General features: G+C 42.9%; 1 protein-coding gene across 1 annotated transcript in view; it reads left to right on the forward strand.

Moving 5' to 3' along the window:
* LOC143975859 (protein shortage in chiasmata 1 ortholog-like) overlaps positions 1-18,950 on the forward strand; it is a 156,748-nt gene that overhangs the window by 46,779 nt on the left and 91,019 nt on the right. Inside the window, exons 6-8 of the mRNA XM_077478416.1 lie at positions 4,480-4,639; positions 6,628-6,706; positions 9,820-9,943. Of these exons, the coding sequence (XP_077334542.1) occupies positions 4,480-4,639; positions 6,628-6,706; positions 9,820-9,943 (363 nt within the window). The remainder of the gene's footprint in view (positions 1-4,479; positions 4,640-6,627; positions 6,707-9,819; positions 9,944-18,950) is intronic.

Here is an 18,950-nt window from a genome sequence, read left to right on the forward strand (position 1 = left end):
TAGCTGGTGTGCATTTGTGTTCAGACACCATCTCCTAATTGATTAGTCTTCCATAATTTTGTCATATATGCAATCTACTTTGAATATGTCCCCATTTATTAAAAGATGGGAAAATATAATAGCAGCCCATTCAAATTGAATGAGTGGCTTCAACCCATCACATGTTAATGGATACTTGACAACACACTGGAGAGGTGTGGAGGGTCTTAATAATTGCACCCTGAATGCCCATATTTATTTTGTACGGCACGCAGTTTTCCTCATTGAGATTAAACTAAATAAGTACCTGAAATAAATTTAGGAATAAAACCCTCTACGCGTCTATTCGTTTTCCAGTTAGGGTAGCATTATTTTTTAAAGCCGAACTTCATTGTGACCTTGTGACGCCTCTGATAAAGGCGTTCTAATTCTGTTCAGCCAGTTCTGTAATTCACATACTTCTATCAGTGAGAAGATCTATGACATAGGAAGCTGTAAAGTTTAACCAAGAAATAGTTGTGGGATTTACTCACCTTTGCCACACTTTATAGGGAAGACGATCACTCTACTTTTTCTTAGGCTTTACAGCTTCCTATGCTCCATACTTCTCATTCAGCAAAGGCGATGATGCTGATCTATTGTTTTAAAATTATACTAAAAGTAAAGATTTAAAAAAATAAATAAAAATAAACATGTTATACTTACCTGCTCTGTGCAACGGTTTTGCACAGGGCAGCCAGATCCTCATTCTTGAATTCCCCGGCGCTCCTGCTACTCCCTTCTGCCGAGTGCCCCCATAGAAAGCTGCAGTGCTTACAACAGGGGCACTTGTGTGTGCTCTGCTCCTGAGCCCTGTTCTATGTGTCCATAACACACACAGAACAGGGCTCGGCCCCACCACCCACTCCATCTTCACTGACTGTGATTGACAGCAGCGGGAGCAGGACCGGCCCTACCATGGGTCCTGGTGGGTCCATGGGACCCAATCGGCATCTGAAGCAGGACCTCTATATGTCCCGACTTCCGCAGCTGCTGAAAATACACTGTGTTTGTGCACAATGCAGTGGCATCGCTGGACACCATCCTGAGTGTGGCGGAGTATCCTGGAGGCAGGGCTCTTCAGCCAGAACATGCCAGCGCCACGCTAGCCCTGCGTGAGACTCTCTCACTGTGGATGCGGCTGCCTTCTTCCACTAAACACAAGCTTGGCGTCCGGAGAGTGACAGTCTGAGCAAGCAACTCCACCGGGCGGCTGCACACTGAATCCTCCTCTGCCCACCACCCAGGTGCATGAGAGGAGGGAGGGGTCTGTGCTGATGGAGGCGGGTATCCTGAGGGGGGTCTGTACTGATGGAGGGGGGGGATTTATCCTAGGGGGTCTGTATTGATTGGGGGGATTTATCCTGGGGGGGTCTGTACTGATTGTGGGGGGATATCCTGAGGGGGGGTCTGTACTGATGGCGGAGGGGGGAATTTATAAGAGAGATATACACCACCGCTCAAAGGCAGGTCCTGGGAACTTAGAGATAATTGCTCCAGGTGAAGGGTGCGAGCCACAGCATGCAGATAATGTGGATAATGACAGAACTCTGGACGGCCACACTCCAATGCTAAAACAATGTCATTTGCTGTGTCCTAAATATTATTTGAATAAAGCATCGTTTTAGCATTGGAGTGCGACCGTCCAGAGTTCTGTCATTATCCACAGAGGGGAATTTATCCTGAAGGGGGTCTGTACTGATTGGGGGGGTATCCTGAGGGGGTCTGTACTGATGAGGGGGGACATTTTCCTGGGGGGTATTCATCCTGAAGAGGGATCTGTACTGATTAGGGGGGGGATTTATCCTGGTGGGGTCTGTTCTGATTGGGGGGTTATCCTGAGGGGGGTATGTACTGAAGGAGGGGGGATTTATCCTGAGGGGGGTCTGTACTGATTGGGGGGATTACCCTGAGGGGAGTCCGTACTGATTGGGGGGGTTATACTGAGGGGGGTCTGTACTGATGGAAGGGGGTTTATCCTGAGGGGGGTCTGTACTGATGGAGGGGGATTTATCCTGACGGGGGTCTGTACTGATGGAGGGGGATTTATGCTGAGGGGGGTCTGTTCTGATTGGGGGGTTATTCTGAGGGGGGCCTGTACTGATGGAGGAGGGGGTGGTTTGTCTTGAGGGGGGATCGGAACTGTTGGAGGAGGGGGGGTGGTTTGTCCTGAGGGGGGATTTGTACTGATGGAGGGGGGTGGGTGGTTTGTCCTGGGGAGGGTCTGTACTAATGGAGGAGAGGGTGGTTTTCCTGAGGGGGGTCTGTACTAATGGAGGAGGTGGTGGTTTGTCTTGAGGGGGGGTCTGTACTAATGAAGGAGGGGTGGTTTGTCCTGAGGGGGCTCTGTACTGATGGAGGGGGATCTATAATTAGCAAAGGAGGGTCTCTACTGCGGGGTTGGGAGTCTGTACTGAGGGGAGACTATAGTTTGTGGAGGGGGGGTGACACCATGTTTTACCACACCGGGTGACACCAACCCTAGTGACTCCACTGTGTTTGTGCAAGAAGAAGAGAAGTACCACTTACTGTGGTATTAGCTCTCAGCCTCAGTGTTGTGGCCGCCAGCCAGACGGGTACAACAAGCAGCCAGCATTAAAATACAACACCAGGACAGTACAGTCTCTGCCTCCAGTCTCCAGACCAGCATACAGTGTCTGTGTCAACTCCTCTCCTGCTGTGTACATTGCTCCTGGGAGCGGGACGTGCGGCATTAGTTTGGAGCGGCTTGGGGAGGGCATGGCTTGTGCGGCAAAGCTAGAGTGGGCACATGGGTTAGGGAGCGGAGCAGGTTTCCCAGCTGGAAGGCCCGAAGTACATCACATGACAGAAGAGCCCAGCACTAGTACCCGCTCATCACCGACTCCACCAGTGCTGCAAGACGGAATAAGAGGCTTAGGTACCACTTTGCCAGCTGGTGAGTTCTATGTTCATAGTAAATCTAATGCAGTGTATAATGTGAGTGGCAGGCTGGCTTAATTGGTAGCTCAATGTATGTTTACTCAGCTCAGGGAAAGTCCCTCCCACTTGCCGACCGTGCTATAGCCGATTGATGGCTACAGTGCGGCCGGCTAGTTTTGGGAGTCCTCCCAGTCTCGCACTTCTCTGAAGTATCCATGATGGCTGGGTAAAGGACCAGTGACAGCGGCCTATTTAACACTTGTTCACTCTGTCCAATGATGGAGCGATCACTTGTCATCCAACCAGCATCATTGCCAGTTCAGCTCACGCTGCTGCGGTGTGAGGAGAGGAGAGAGAAACACTGCAGCAACGTGAGCTGGCACGAGCCTGTGTGCCAGCAGTGCTCCATCAGTGCAATCACAGTGCCCCATCATATAGACAAGGCGCTGTTGCATGTAAATATGACTTCCTGATACATTTAATTTTAATTATTACAATTTAAAATAAAAGGTGTGGGGGCCTTTTGGAGGGCACAATTTTTTATATTTTTTTAGGGGGGCAGCATTTCATTCTTGGACCCAGGCAGCACAATGTCTTGGGCCAGACATTCAGCAGGCTATGGGCATTAGGTGATACTGGCTGCTGATGAGCTAATAAAGGAAACAGGTTTGATAGATGTGTGTGAATTACAGAATTGACTGAACAGAATTAGCAATCCTTTAACAACTAAAACTGTTAAAATCTGGTATCTATATCAATTACTTAGTGTCACTAAATCCACATAATAAAAACAATCAATAAATGCTGTATTCCATGCTGTTCATACTTACCCAGTCACTGTGGAAATAGTTTTTTTTTGTATTCTACAAAAAACCTTGTTGATCCTGCTGTTTTTGTCTGCCCCTTCTGTCTCCCCACTACAGTTGGGGATTTTGCAGAGCAGTGTTGGCAGCTAGTGTACATTCTCAGTTTTCAGTGAGTTTCTATGCTGAGCATTTCCTCCCATTTCCTCCCTATCACATCTGAGCAGCCCATGTGACTATAGAGTCACACATGTGGGCATATACAGAGTAGTAAATGACCGCCCACTCCCTCCCACCTCTTCCATGCCCACTAATCAGCTCAATGCAGTGAGGGAGGGATACTACATCTTGATTGATGGAGACTTCACCTGCCTCTCTTTTAAAAACACAGGCTGGAGGTGCGTGACACAATCTGCGACTGCCAGAAATCCTCCCACACCTATTGCCAAACAATACAGATTTGATTTCAAATATATATTTCTATGACAATTTAAAACAGTTTATTTGTAATTATTTATTTGTACTTTGCTCCCTAAAGACTGTTTGTTTTTGTTTTTGAACATGTGACCAGCAGCAGAGGACTAGAAGCTCCTCCTGCATTGTTTTTTTCTTTTTCAATTAAATATTTACAGTGCCATCAGCCACATAAAGAAAGAGAAGGGACAAAGTAAAGTGAACAGTCTGTGTTTAGTATCATTTTAAGCTAAAAGTTGTTTTTAAAATGTACATACATGCCATTTTACTAACTCTTTTTCAGATTTGTTGCCAGAAGAAGCTATGTTTGTAGCCTGTCTTTCGCAATTTAGGCAACATCTTCCTATCCTGTCTACTTTGCTTAACAGGCTCAAAACAATTCCTGTGCGGGACCCTCTACCAGACTGGAAAGAGACCCTTCCTACTAAGGAATTACTTTTCAGGTAGGTTTTCCATTACCCAAAATATTTCTGAGAGTATCTTCCAGATAGCACCTGCCACATAAGCGATTATTTTTTAATGTGCAAGTATGGAAACAGTTAGTCCATTCACATTTCTGTGGCGTAAAAATTGTGCAATTTTCTTTGTGACTTTACCCTGTGACTAGAAGCAACTTTGAGGCAACTTTGGATGAGTTCATCTTTATTACGACTTTGGCTTCGACCAATTTGATTGCTTTTCTTGTGCTCTAAAAAGCCGTTAGACGCGCAGAATGGAAAATGTGTTTAGTTTCATTGGTTTCTTTTTTTCAAACAAATTCCAAATTTTTAGAACAATTTGAATTTGAAACGGCCAAAGATTGATCGACCGATTTGGAATTCTGTGTGAAGAATAGCTGGTTGTTAAGGAGCCGCCATGTCCTTAACAACTGGTGACTTATCCACTGTCAGCTGACTTCCTTACTGACAGCTAAATGTAAACAAAAAATGTCAGTTAAAAATAAATGTAAAAAACAGTGTGGGGTCCCCCCAAAATTCACACCAGACCCTTATCTGAGTATGTAGCCTGGAAGGTCAGGAAGGGGGGGGACCAAACGAGTGCCCCCTCCTGTACCATACCAGCAGGGCACATGCCCTCAACATGGGGGGGGGGGTCCAAAGTCGTGAATGGACTCTTAGGCCCCTTTCACACTGGGTGGTGCGGGCATCAGTGGTAAAGCAGCGCTATTTTTAGTGCCGCTTTACCATCGTTTTACCGGCGGTATTTGGCCACTAGCGGGGTGGTTTTAACCCCCACTAACGGCCGAAAAAGGGTCAAAACCGCCTGCAAAGCGCCGCTGCAGCAGCGTTTTGCCAGCGGTATAGCCGTGCTGTCCCATTGATTTCAATGGGTAAGAGCGGTTTAGGAGCGGTGAATACACCGCTCCTTCACTGCTCCAACGATGCTGCAGGCAGTCCTGCCAGCGCACCGCTCCAGTGTGAAAGGCCTCCAGCTTTCACACTGGAGTGAAAGGAGACACTTTTTTCAGGCACTATACAGGCGCTATTATTAGCGCTGCAGTGCCTGAAAAACGCCTTAGTGTGAAAGGGGCCTTAGGGTTTCAGTAATTCATAACAGTTCATTACTTCAGTTATTCATCTGAAATTGTAAATTGTTTTGGGCAGAGTATAAAGAATTAATTTTACCTGGAATTGCTTACATTGCCCTGTATCATAGATAATTCATAGCAGTGCTAACCAGACAGAAGTAAAAAACTTTACTTCTGTCTGGTTAGGCAGGGGATTTAGGCAAGCCTATTGGACTATAAATGACTGTAGCACTGTCAAACAAGCATTTATTACTTACCACTACCCACACCTTGCTGAAGAATGTTTAGCATCCCCAACACTTCCAGATGTGATGAATTCCTAGTCCCCGTCTTTGCTCTGTTTTTTTTTTTTTTTGCAAGCCTCTTGATCACTACTGAATATTGCTGTGACATAGGGTCATCAGATGAAATCACAGAGCACACAGAGAGAAGCTGGCATTCAACACATTTGTAGTGATAAATCCCCAACATTTTTTAGCAAGCTTGGATTTTCAGTACAGTGGGACTAGTAAGTATTAAATGTTTACTTTGCAGGGGTGCTATTTTTTTTTAGTATATTATAGAAGAATCACTCCTCTTCCTCCTCTGTAACATCTTTGGTGATTGGTGCTCCCTATTGTGTAAATTACATAAGAAGCCTGAAGTAGAGATCAATCAAATGTAAGTGCAGAAATTTGCCACTGTGTATAATTCGACACTACTACATACTACTTGTGTAGCCTTCACCACAGTGGAGCTATTTGTTCAATCTTTTTTAGCAACAGATTGCTGCTCTTAGCCATTACTTGTCAGAGATTATAGTTACATGAATATTCATTGTTCGATTCTGCAACATAGGCCTTGTGTAGCTTACAAAAACAGTGGTCTTTACATATTGCCCCACTATTTCATGTCAATTTGTAGAATGGACAGAGCCTTAGAGAAAGACTTGGAGACCGATTTCTTGTTGGAAGAATTCCACTGTCTTCAGAACAGAGAAGAGGTACACTGCTGTGAAACCTTGCAAGTAAACATTACTGGAACTATGTTTATCCTTTAGCATTTTGGATATGACAGACTGTTATACAAACTTTCCCAGGTTAGGTAAACATCTGTACAGTTGCTTGTAAATCTGCACTGTCTCTGGTCTGTTGACAATTTTTTTCTCTCAATGGTTTTTATTGAGATTTTCAAGACAGACATTAAAGAAATTTAACAATGTTCCGTTCACACAGGGGCAACACGACTTTCAACACAACTTTTGGAGGCAACTTGGACACAACGATTTTAAGTCGCCCCAGGCCAGGCGACCTTTGCCGCGGCCAATCAGAAAATGAGCTCGCAAGGGGAAACTCCACGCCAAATGTATGAAAAAAAATTTGGCGTGGGTTCCCCCTCCGAGAGCATACCAGGCCCTTAGGTCTGGTATGGATTTTAAGGGGAACCCCCTACGCCAAAAAAACAGCGTGGGGGTCCCCCCCAGATCCATACCAGACCCTTATCCGAGCACGCTACCCGGCTGGCCAGAAAAGGGGGTGGGGACGAGTGAGCGCCCCCCCCCCTCCTGAGCCGTACCAGGCTGCGTGCCCTCAACATGGGGGGGTGCCTTATGGAAGAGGGGCCGCGTGGCCCCCCACCCCAAAGCACCTTGTCCCCATGTTGATGTAGTTTATTGCACAGCTCCGGGGGTCTTCCGTCTTCGGGGGTCTTCTCTCCGGACTCCTCCGCTACCTTCTGCTATCTTCTGCTAGCTCTTTTACTAGCGGAGGAGCCCGGCATTCTTCTTCTTCGACGCCACTCTCTTCTTCCGACTTCGGGGGTCTTGTCCCCCTCTTCGGTTCTTCTTGCCGGGCCACCGCGCCTTCTTCTAGCTCTTTTACAGGCGGTGGCCCGGTCTTCTGTCACCGCCGCCGCCTTCTTCTGTTCTTCTCTTCTGGAGAGAAGAACAGTGTTGTGTTTTTTTTGTACTTTTTTTTCACAGGTGAATGGATAGGGGTACATTGTACCCCATACTCATTCACATAGGGTGGGGGGCCGGTATCCGGGGGCCCCCTTATTAAAGGGGGCTCCCGGATTCCGATAAGCCCCCCGCCCGCAGACCCCGACAACCAACGGCCAGGGTTGTCGGGAAGAGGCCCTTGTCCTCATCAACATGCTTTGGGGTGGTGGGGGCCGCGTGGCACCCCCCCATGTTGAGGACGCGCGGCCTGGTACGGCTCAGGAGGGGGGGCCCGCTCGCTCGTCCCCACCCCCTTTCCTGGCCGGCCAGGTAGCGTGCTCGGATAAGGGTCTGGTATGGATCTGGGGGCGACCCCAGGCCGTTTTTTCCGCGTAGAGGGTTCCCCTTAAAATCCATACCAGAGCTAAGGGCCTGGTATGCTCTCGGAGGGGGAACCCACGCCAATTTTTTTTTCATAAATTTGCCGTGGAGTTCCCTCTTGAGAGCTGATAATTCTGTCAGAGTCGCCTCCGTATAGACGGAGATCCGACTTGGAGGCGACCTCCATTGAAATCAATGGGTACCGGTCGCCTACAAGTCGGATTGAAGTAGTACAGGAACCTTTTCTGAAGTCGGAGCGACTTCAGTAGCGTGCATTAAGACGGCTCTCATTCACTTACATTGGTTTGTAAATGTTGTCCGACCTGAGGCGACTAGGGGCGACCTGAAGTCGGATCTGAGTTGCCCCTGTGTGAACGGACCCTTAATCTGTATCGTGAGGTAAGAGCAAAATACAACCATAATCAGTGGTACTATAGAATATATCTGAGCTGAAAAAATGAACTTTAGTTATGAATCAGTGCGATATAAAGTAAGTCATCGCTCAAGTGCTGTTGGCTATTTTTAATGCCTGGTTATCACAAAATCGATTCTCTTTTTATACAGTTGTATGTCTTTTTACAAATAAACCATCTAACTGTTCCCTGAAATACCATGATTTAAAAAAAATCGGCACTAAATCATGTATATCTAAAGTATAATATATGGAGATAGAAGAGGCCAATAATTATGGAATACAAAAAGCTGATTGCTCTGAGCTTTTTACTTCATGCACTCTGAGGCTTTGTTATATTTGTGCTTTACATGCAGAGGAAACAAGTGTTAATTCGAAAATATGGTCCTTTTCACAGTAGGTTTTAATTGAAAATTTTCTTCTAAAGTAATTAACCAGGTATACTAGTTCTTAATAAGTGACTTTTGAAAATAATTATTATGTACTGTTACTGTATTTAATACACAGTGTGCCAGTGACACAGGATTTATGAAGCATTATGGCCTTTTCTCGTAACAGCACAGCAAAGTTGTTTCCTTTCCAACACATGGGTTGATTTGCAAAGAGAATTTTCACTTGGCTTACTAAATGAGATGGTGCAAAGTAAAATGCTTGGATGATTGGATGATTGAAGCCAGTACACCTGACTTCAGTCATCCAAGCTAAAAGAAAATTCACTTTGCAGTGTGGAAATTCAAAAACCAAAATGCTCTACTCCTTTAGTAAATCATTCTGTTCTTTAAATTAAACCATAGAAAGAGTGGAAGAGAGGGGAGTTTTTTGTGTTTTTTTTTCTGTATTTGGAATCCTAGCTCTGTAGAATAGTAAGCTGTTTCTGGAATTTTTTGTAGAAAGTGGCTGTTTGTAGGCCGTTTGTTACAATGCCATTAACTTATTTAGCATAACACCTGGTGATGTTGCTCAGTTATAGTTGTACTGCTAATGTAGTATGTGTCCCAATACACGTTTACCATTGGTTATGTTACAGTATTCTCAGTTTGCAAGAACTATAGTGGAAGTGTGACCCATTGCAATGCTTCATTTTTTTATATGAACTATAATAAGTGAAATCCCTCCAGCCTTTTTTACAAGAGGTCCCAAACTATCCATCCAGCATTATTTGCTGAAAATGACTGCTGATTCAATTGAGGTAAAAATTATTAAGAACTCCCTGAATTCCAAAGGAGTCAAAAGAGAATTGATGTGTCTCATAGAGTACTACCAACCCAGTAAGTCAGAGTTCACGTTTATTACATAATGTCAATGATGGTTTATGTGACCTTCATACATTATTATACTTTTTGATCTTTGCCTTATTAAATAATATATGTTTTCTTGTCTGCAGCATTTAAGTCTACCTTCTACAATAGAAGTGGATCATCATGCAACAGAATGGAGGTCATCTGTGTCAGATCTTATTGCAGTTCTGCAGCTTTCCCGTGAAGAAATGTTAGAGGCATACTCTGAAGGTGATTTATAGCTTATTCCTTATTTATTCTTATTATAATACAGGATGTATATAGCACCAACAGTTTCCAGAGTGCTTTAAAACATGAGGGCAGATGGTATAATTACAACACAATTCTATACAGGAGGAATCAAAGGACCCTGCTCGTTAGAGCTTATAATCTAAGAGGGAAAGTCTACTGATACAAAAGTTAATAGCTGTGGGGGATAAGCTGATAGAGAAAATAAAAGTACAGTTGTTAGGTGGATACAAGATAGGCTTCTCCGAAGAGAATGGTTTTCAGGGATCGTCTAAAAGCAGAGTAGGAGAACGTTGAATGAATTGGGATAGGGAGTTCCATAAGATGGGAGAGGCTAGGGAAAAGTCATGTAGCAAGCATGGGAGGAGGTGATCAGGGAATAGAGAGCAGGAGGTCTTGGGAGGATATGGTAGGATATTGGTATTTTTAGATTAGTTTAGTGATGTAGCTGGGGGGCCAAGTTGTGGGTGGCTTTGTAAGTTGTTGTAAGTATTTTGAATTGAATTCTTCAAGTGAGCAGAAGCCATTTGGGGAATTGGCAGAAAGGAGTATTATTTAAGAATGATAGCTGTGGAAATGTACATGCACAGTACATGATGTGATCTAAATCAGAGGGAATCAACATACAAACCATGTATGTCCTATAGCAAGCAGCAAACAACACTGCATATTACACCAATACCCAACATTCACACAATTAAGCAGAAATGCCATAACCTTGAGCTTCATGACTGCCCATTTACTAATTCTACCTACCATTACTGTGCACTTTAATTTTAATACTACTACTTCAAATATGTTAACATGTTAATGCATGCTTTTCAGTTAGGCTGTTTATGGCAAACTTGCCTTTCAAGGTACTTTGCACTGTGCAACTCCCAATTTGTGAACATCAACCTATGTCATTTTGATGTATTGTACATAAATCTTTTAATATCAACTTTTTAATACCCACTTTCCTGTGCATTAAACACAGGGAATGACTGAGAGAGCTGACTGGAGTGTTCTGGCGGGGGCAGGCCAGGCCACTGTCAGAACACAATAGAACAGCAGGGAAAATCACTGTAATGATATTGGATTGTTAGTACAGCTACTCTGACCTGAATTTTTGATCCATTTATGGGCAGGATAGCTTTACAGAGGTCGGTCTACCGGCAACACTGATCAGTGTATTCTGGCGATGGCAAGGCCTCCCCTCTGTCAGAATGCAAAAGCTCAGTGTGGAGGTTCCCTCCCCATCCACACATTTGATTAGGTTGGTTGAATGGGAAAAAAAACTCATCTATGGCCAGCCTAAGATGTAGCAGTAGAAGTCCTGGTTGGCAGAGATATGCAATATCAGGGTGCAGCGTGATACCCCGATGCTTGATTCTTCACAGCCCCTACTGATTGCCATATGGTATAGTGAAAGCTTCTGAACCTCATCATACATTGCAATAAGGTAAGTGCAAGGGGTTTAGTTACCGTGGAGAGGTGGGGTCATTAGGATTACGTTATTTGAAAGTGTACAGTTGTGCGCATAAGTTTACATACCCTGGCAGAATTTATGATTTCTTAGCCATTTTTCAGAGAATATGAATGCTAAAACTTTTCTTTCGCTTATGGTTAATGTTTGGCTGAAGCCATTTATTATCAATGAACTGTGTTTACTCTTTTTAAATCACAACATAATCACAACAGAATCTACTCAAATTACCCTGATCAAAGGTTTACATACCCTGGTGATTTTGGCCTGATAACATGCACACAAGTTGAGACAAAGGAATTTGAATGGTTATTAAAGGTAATCATCCTCACCTGTGATCTGTTTGCTTGTAATTAGTGTGTGTGTATAAAAGGTCAATGAGTTTCTGGACTCCTGACAGACCCTTGCATCTTTTATCCAGTGGTGCACTGACGTTTCTGGATTCTGAGTCATGAGGAAAGCAAAAGAATTGTCAAAGAATCTGCGGGAAAATGTAGTTGAACTGTATAAAACATGAAAGGTATATAAAAAGATATCCAAGGAATCGAGAATGCCAATCAGCTGTGTTCAAACTCTAATCAAGAAGTGGAAAATGAGGGGTTCTGTTGAAACCAAACCACGGTCAGGTAGACCATCTAAAATTTCAGCCACAACTGCCAGGAAAATAGTTTGGGATGCAAAGAAAAACCCACAAATAACTTGAGCTGAAATACAAGACTCTCTCAAAACGTGGTGTGGCTGTTTCAGGATGCACAATAAGGAGTCACTGCATGGTCCAGTCGCCAGAAGAAAGCCATTACTACGCAAATGCTACAAAGTATCCCGCTTACAATACGCCAGACAGCACAGAGACAAGCCTCAAACCTTCTGGCACAAAGTCATTTGGAGTGATGCAACCAAAATTGAGCTTTTTGGCCACAACCATAAACACTTCATTTGGAGAGGAGTCAAAAAGACCTATGATGAAAGGTACACCATTTCTACTGTGAAACACGGAGGTGGATCACTGATGTTTTGGGGATGTGTGAGCTACAAAGGCACAGGAAATTTGGTCAAAATTTATGGCAAGATGAATGCATTATGTCATCAAAAAATACTGGAGGAACATTTGCATTCATCAGCCAGGAAGCTGCACATGTGATTTACTTGGACATTCCAACATGACAATGATCCAAAACACAAGGCCAATTCGACCTGTCATTGGCTACAGCAGAATAAAGTGAAGGTTCTGGAGTGGCCATCTTAGTCTACTGACCTCAATATCATTGAGCCACTCTGGGGAGATCTCAAACGTGCAGTTCATGCAAGACAGCCCAAGAATTTACAGAAACTGGAGGCTTTTTGCCAGGAGGAATGGGCAGATTTACCATCTGAGAAGATAAAGAGCCTCATCCACAAATACCACAAAAGACTTCAAGCTGTCATTGATAAAGGGGGCAATACACAGTATTAAGAACTGGGGTTTGTAAACTTTTGATCAGGGTCATTTGGGTAGTTTCTGTTGTGGTTATGATTTACAAACACAGTTGATTGATAATAAATGGCTTCAGCCAAACACTAACCATGAGTGATAGAAAAGTTTTTGTGTTATCATTCATAAATTCTGCCAGGGTATGTAAATTTATGAGCACAACTGCAATTAGCCCTTAGGCCTTCTTCAGACTTATGTGTTGTGGTAATCTATGCTTTACTGCAGTGGTAACACAAGGTACTGCCATTCCTTTAGGGTAGGTAGGAGGGGGCTTCCCAGAATGGCAGGCAGTATATGTTTTTTAAGTGTTTTGCGAAGCTTCCACTTCAAGAAATATAAATATATGTTTGAGATCTTAACAAATATGTTTTAAAGCAGTGCAAAACTTGTACTGTTAAAATAGTCAAATAGAGAAAGGATTTGTTTTTGTGGAATGCAGTCAAATTCTCTTAATAAATGTGATATAGGGGTATCATCCCAGTAAAGTAGTTAACCACTTCAGCCCCGGACCATTTTGCTGGCCAAAGACCAGACCACTTTTTGCGATTCGGCACTGCGTCGCTTTAACTGACAATTGCGCGGTCATGCGACGTGGCTCCCAAACAAAATTGACATCCTTTTTTCCCACAAATAGAGCTTTCTTTTGGTGGTATTTGACCACCCCTGCGGTTTTTATTTTTTGCGCTATAAACAAAAATAGAGCGACAATTTAAAAAAAAAACGCATTATTTTTTACTTTTTGTTATAATAAATATCCCCCAAAAATATATAAAAAACATTTTTTCCCCTTAGTTTAGGCCGATACGTATTCATCTACATATTTTTGGTAAAAAAAATCGTAATAAGCGATTATTGATTGGTTTGCGCAAAAGTTATAGCGTTACAAAATAGGGGATAGTTTTATGGCATTTTTCTTAATAATTTTTTTTTTTACTAGTAATGGCGGTGATCAGCGATTTTTATTGCGACTGCGACATTATGGCGGACACATCAGACATTTTTGACACATTTTTGGGACCATTGTCATTTATACAGCAATCACTGCTATACAAATGCAGTGATTCCTGTGTAAATGACACTGGCAGTGAAGGGGTTAACCAGTGGGTGGCAGTGTAGGGGTTAAGTGTTCCTAGGGGTGTGTTACTAACTGTTGGGGGCTGGGCTTTCTTTTAGTGAACACGGATCTCTGCTCCTATCACATGGAGCAGAGATCAGCATCACTTGTTGCTAGGCAGAACAGGGAGATGCTGTTTACAACGGCATCTCCCAGTTCAGCCGCCCCGTGAGACGATCGCAGGTATGCCCACGACCGGACTCACAAGGGTCCCGACCAGCATGCGAGCACGCCGCTGCCGGCGGGCTCGCAATGGCAGGGTGACATTTAAGATTGGACGTACCTGCACTTGTAATATGCCTGCCCGTGCGATTCTGCCGACGTACATCAGCGTGCGCTGGTCGGGAAGTGGTTAAAGGGCAAGGGACATCTGGATTTTGTGACTTTAAGTATACCGCTATAATCACTTAACTTATAAGGGGACAGAAATAGAGAAGCTGTCTAAAAATAGCCTTATATTTTATACCATACACTATAAAAAACATGTGTTACTGTCTGGGTAGTACATTACAACAATAGGCGTATTAGATCTCTTTAACAATGTCAACGTGTTTCACGTGTTACTTACTTCTTCAGGACCAGCAAGATTTAATACATTGGAGAAGTCTAACCACAGGGTATTTGAAAGCAAGTGTACAAAAAGAAAACCGTATATTTTTTTTACACACATAATATATAAAGAGCATTATTACATATTAAATAGAGTATTGGTAAAGGTCACATTAACATAACATATCCGTTATGTAAGATACATTCCTCATGTGCAATATTATGAAAACAGGAAAAAAAAGGTAATTTACTTACTCTATTGAACAAGATAGAACATGCAGAATAATGTAGAGGGGGAGATCAGTGGGCCTAAAATAGAATGCTAAAAGGCACTTTTAAATGTGGCAAATGCAAATATTGCAGATTTATTAACAATGGTAAAGATATACTCTTCCCCAACTTAACCGCTTCCCGACCGCCTCACTCATATACTGCGGCAGAAGGGCACGTACAGGCAGTTTAACGTACCTGGCCCTTTAAGAGGAGGCTTGCGCTTGCGTGCATCTGCTGGGAGCTCCATGACCGTGATCACAGGTCCCGCGGACTCGATGTCCGTGGGGATACCCGCGATCGCCTCAAGGTGAGGAAAAATGAGGAGATGCTAATGTAAACAAGCATCTCCCCGTTCTGCCTAATGACACTGTCACTGATAACCGCTCCCTGTAATCAGGAGCGGTGATCAGTGACGTGTCACACACAGCCCCCCACAGTTAGGCTCATTACCTAGGACACACTTAACCCCTACAGCGCCACTAGTGGTTAACCCCTTCACTGCCAGTCACATTTACACAGTAATCAATGCATTTTTAATTGCACTGATAGCTGTACAAATGTGAATGGTCCCAAAATCATGCCAAAAGTGTCCGATGTGTGCGCCATAATTTTGCAGTCACAATAAAAATCTCTGATCGCTGCCATTACTAGTAAAAAAAAAAATTATCAATAAAAATGCCATAAAACTATACCCTATTTTGTAGACGCTATAACTTTTGCGCAAACCAATCAATAAACATTTATTGCGCTTTTTTTTTTTTTACCAAAAATATGTAGAAGAATACGTATCGGCCTAAACTGTGGAAAAAAAACATTTTATATATTTTTTGGGGATATTTATTATAGCAAAAAATAATGTGTTTTTTTTTTAAATTGTCGCTATTTTTTTGTTTATAGCGCAAAAAATAAAAACCGCAGGGGTGATCAAATACCACCAAAAGAAAGCTCTATTTGTGGGAAAAAAAGGACGTCAACTTTGTGTGGGAGCCACGTCGCATGACCACGCAATTGTCAGTTAAAGCGGTGCAGTGCCGAATTGCAAAAAGTGCTCTGGTCTTTGGCCAGCCAAATGCACTGGGGCTGAAGTGGTTAAAGAGGAACTACAGTGTGCTCACATAATTTGTAATAAAAACATCTTTGCTGATCTGAAGCTTTCCTCCAACCACTTTGCATATTATTTTATACATACTGTGATTCTGTACTTGCCAAATATGCTGCAGAAATCTCCCTCCACTGAGTCTGGCTGCAACTATTTTAACTGTGGGCAGCTGAAACTGCTGCCTGTTCACTTCCTGGATTTACACAGACACACAGAGGCACACCTCCAGCTCTGCAGCCCTGCAGTTCTCATTGGCCTTCTAATGACTCATTCCCTCTCCCTTCCTGATAAACTCTCACGAGTGGGAGAGAGAGCTGTGCATGATGTCACAAGACTGGGCTTTTTACCGGTCAAGAAACAGGAAGTGGGCTGTATAAGGTATTATACTGGCAGAAAAAAATGTTTTACTATCCAAAGTTAAAACAACAAGGGCAGAAGATTTAATACATGGAAATTCGAGAAAATGATGAAGGTCAGCTTTAACTGCTTTTATTCCAAGACATTTTGTAAATTGCAATACTATTGGTATTGTGTACCTCTTAGCCTGTAGTTACGGTTCTTTCTATGTTGGAAAGACAAAAGGAGAATTTTAGCAATGCATCAAAGATCATAATGATGCGATATTAGACATAGTGGAGAACCCCATAGCAAGGCATTTTGCTACCAAACATATACAGACCTGACAGCCTCAGATTTTTGGCCCTTGAACGTATCCATCCAGCCCCTAGAGGAGGTGATTTTGATCGTAAGATACTATGAATCAAAACAAGATGGATCTTTTCCTTTGAAGCTACAAAACCACTGGGCTTAAATGATTCCATTAGCTTTGCTCCTTTTTTTTAAAGCCCTGACAAGTTATCTATTTAGTTTCACCTTCACTAGTTTTTTTTTTTATCAGTGTGGATGTAGGAAGCATTGAACTCATTACCATGTGATAATACTATGTATTAATTGTTTTAATTAGAAAAAAGGAGGAAAAAGAGAAGAAAAAGAGAAAAGTAAGGAAAAGCAGATATGTCCACTAATAAAGGGTTAAGTCAAAAACTGCGTAGTGCCGTAACCCAATAACATATACAAACAAGAAAGACGCAGTTCGATTAGCACAAACTGCAAAAAGAGGTTACTTTTGACACCAAACAAAAATTCTTTACCTCCTACGAAAAGGTTAATTAGAAATATATAATTTATTTTAGATTTCAAATACCATATTTAACCATAATTTCATTAGTAAAAAACCCAAAGACCATTCATAAAAAATGTCCATTCCCAAAGTAAACCCAACATAAATCATATAAAACAAACTACAAACAAGACATAAATAACACACACCACAAACACAAGGAATGACTCTGGTCCGGACCAATTGCTACCGATTTTCAAAAAATAGTTGTTATAAACAAATTAAACCTGTAATAACACTTACAAAATCAGTCAATATGTTTATCTGGCAATCAGCAGCAAGCATGAAAAAGAGACTAGTTTTAAATTAAAACTATTGCTAACAGCCTAATTTCGTGAAGTAATTCTTCCCGGACCGAACAATTCGTTGTTTCACAGAGAAACAAACAATGGTATTATATGAGACATAACTTATGGCTTCTTGGAATTATCTGTTGACATATTGAGAAGTTGCAGCATTCACTGATCAAAAGGAAATGAACAGTTTTTAGCCATCAAGTAAACTAGTTGCCTCGTTTTATATTAGTTTTTTTGTGGCTTTTGTGAATAAACAGCTGTTTTCGAAAGAAAAAAACTCTGTACTATCGAATCGATTCGACAAATATAAACTGATAACATTCGAAATTGGTAATATTGAACATTGTCATTAATGAATGGACTATATATTTATAACCATCGAATGGACACTCAGTTACAAGGAATTTTGGTGAAATTAGGCTGTTAGCAATAGTTTTAATTTAAAACTAGTCTCTTTTTCATGCTTGCTGCTCATTGCCAGATAAACATATTGACTGATTTTGTAAGTGTTCTTACAGGTTTAATTTGTTTATAATAACTATTTTTTGGCAATCGGTAGCAATTGGTCCGGACCAGCGTCATTCCTTGTGTTTGTGGTGTGTGTTATTTATGTCTTGTTTGTGGTTTGTTTTATATGATTTATGTTGGGTTTACTTTGGGAATGGACATTTTTTACGAATGGTCTTTGGGTTTTTTACTAATGAAATTATGGTTAAATATGGTATTTGAGGCGCATGCGCGGCGCGAACCTGGACGGTCGCACTTGAGCGGAGCTCCGTCACAGCGGGGACACTAACTCACTCCCCGGGGCCGTTTAACACGCCGATCGAGCACCTAACGGGGAAAGATCGGTGCATGCCGTCCGCCAAGTCCTGCCGCGGGAAACCAGCACAGCGGTCCCTTACGAATTATCTCCTCAGAGCCCGGGAGATGGCGGGGAATTTCCAAGATGGCGCTGACCCGGGACGCACGCCGGAGCTCAGAGGCAGCCCTGCAGCCTCCCCTGCACATTCGATCAGGGATGGTGAGTACCCCTTACAACTCACTAAAGCGGACTTGGATGACAGCCTCACAGCCATGTATACAAAGCTGGCGGAGAAGTTTCAAACCAAACTCCATAAGTCCACCAGCACTTTACAACAGGAGCTCGCTGCATTAGGGGGCAGAACTGATTTATTGGAAACTAAGCATGATGAGCTGCAGCTTGCATACTCTGACCTCCGCAGAGATCATGAAACCCTCTCTGAGTCTGTCTCCCAGCTCCAGGGCCACTTGGAGGACCTTGACAATAGAAACAGACGTAAACAACCTGAGGCTCAGGGGGGTCCCGGAGGCCATTACTGACCTAGCACCTGCCGTGCTGAAGCTGTTTCAATCTCTACTGCCTGCTTCCCCTGTCACTGCATTTACATGTGACAGGCTGCATAGAGCTTTGAGGCCCAAGCCCCCGGAAGACAAACCTCCAAGAGACATTATTTTGTGCCTCAAAGATTATTTGGTGAAGGAGGAGATCCTGAGGGCTTCTCGAGCCACCCCTAACAT

Source organism: Lithobates pipiens, unplaced genomic scaffold (genome assembly GCF_037356315.1).
Source record: "Lithobates pipiens isolate NorthernLeopardFrog02 unplaced genomic scaffold, aLitPip1_a1.2 Scaffold_13, whole genome shotgun sequence".
NCBI classification, from domain to species: Eukaryota; Metazoa; Chordata; class Amphibia; order Anura; family Ranidae; genus Lithobates; species Lithobates pipiens.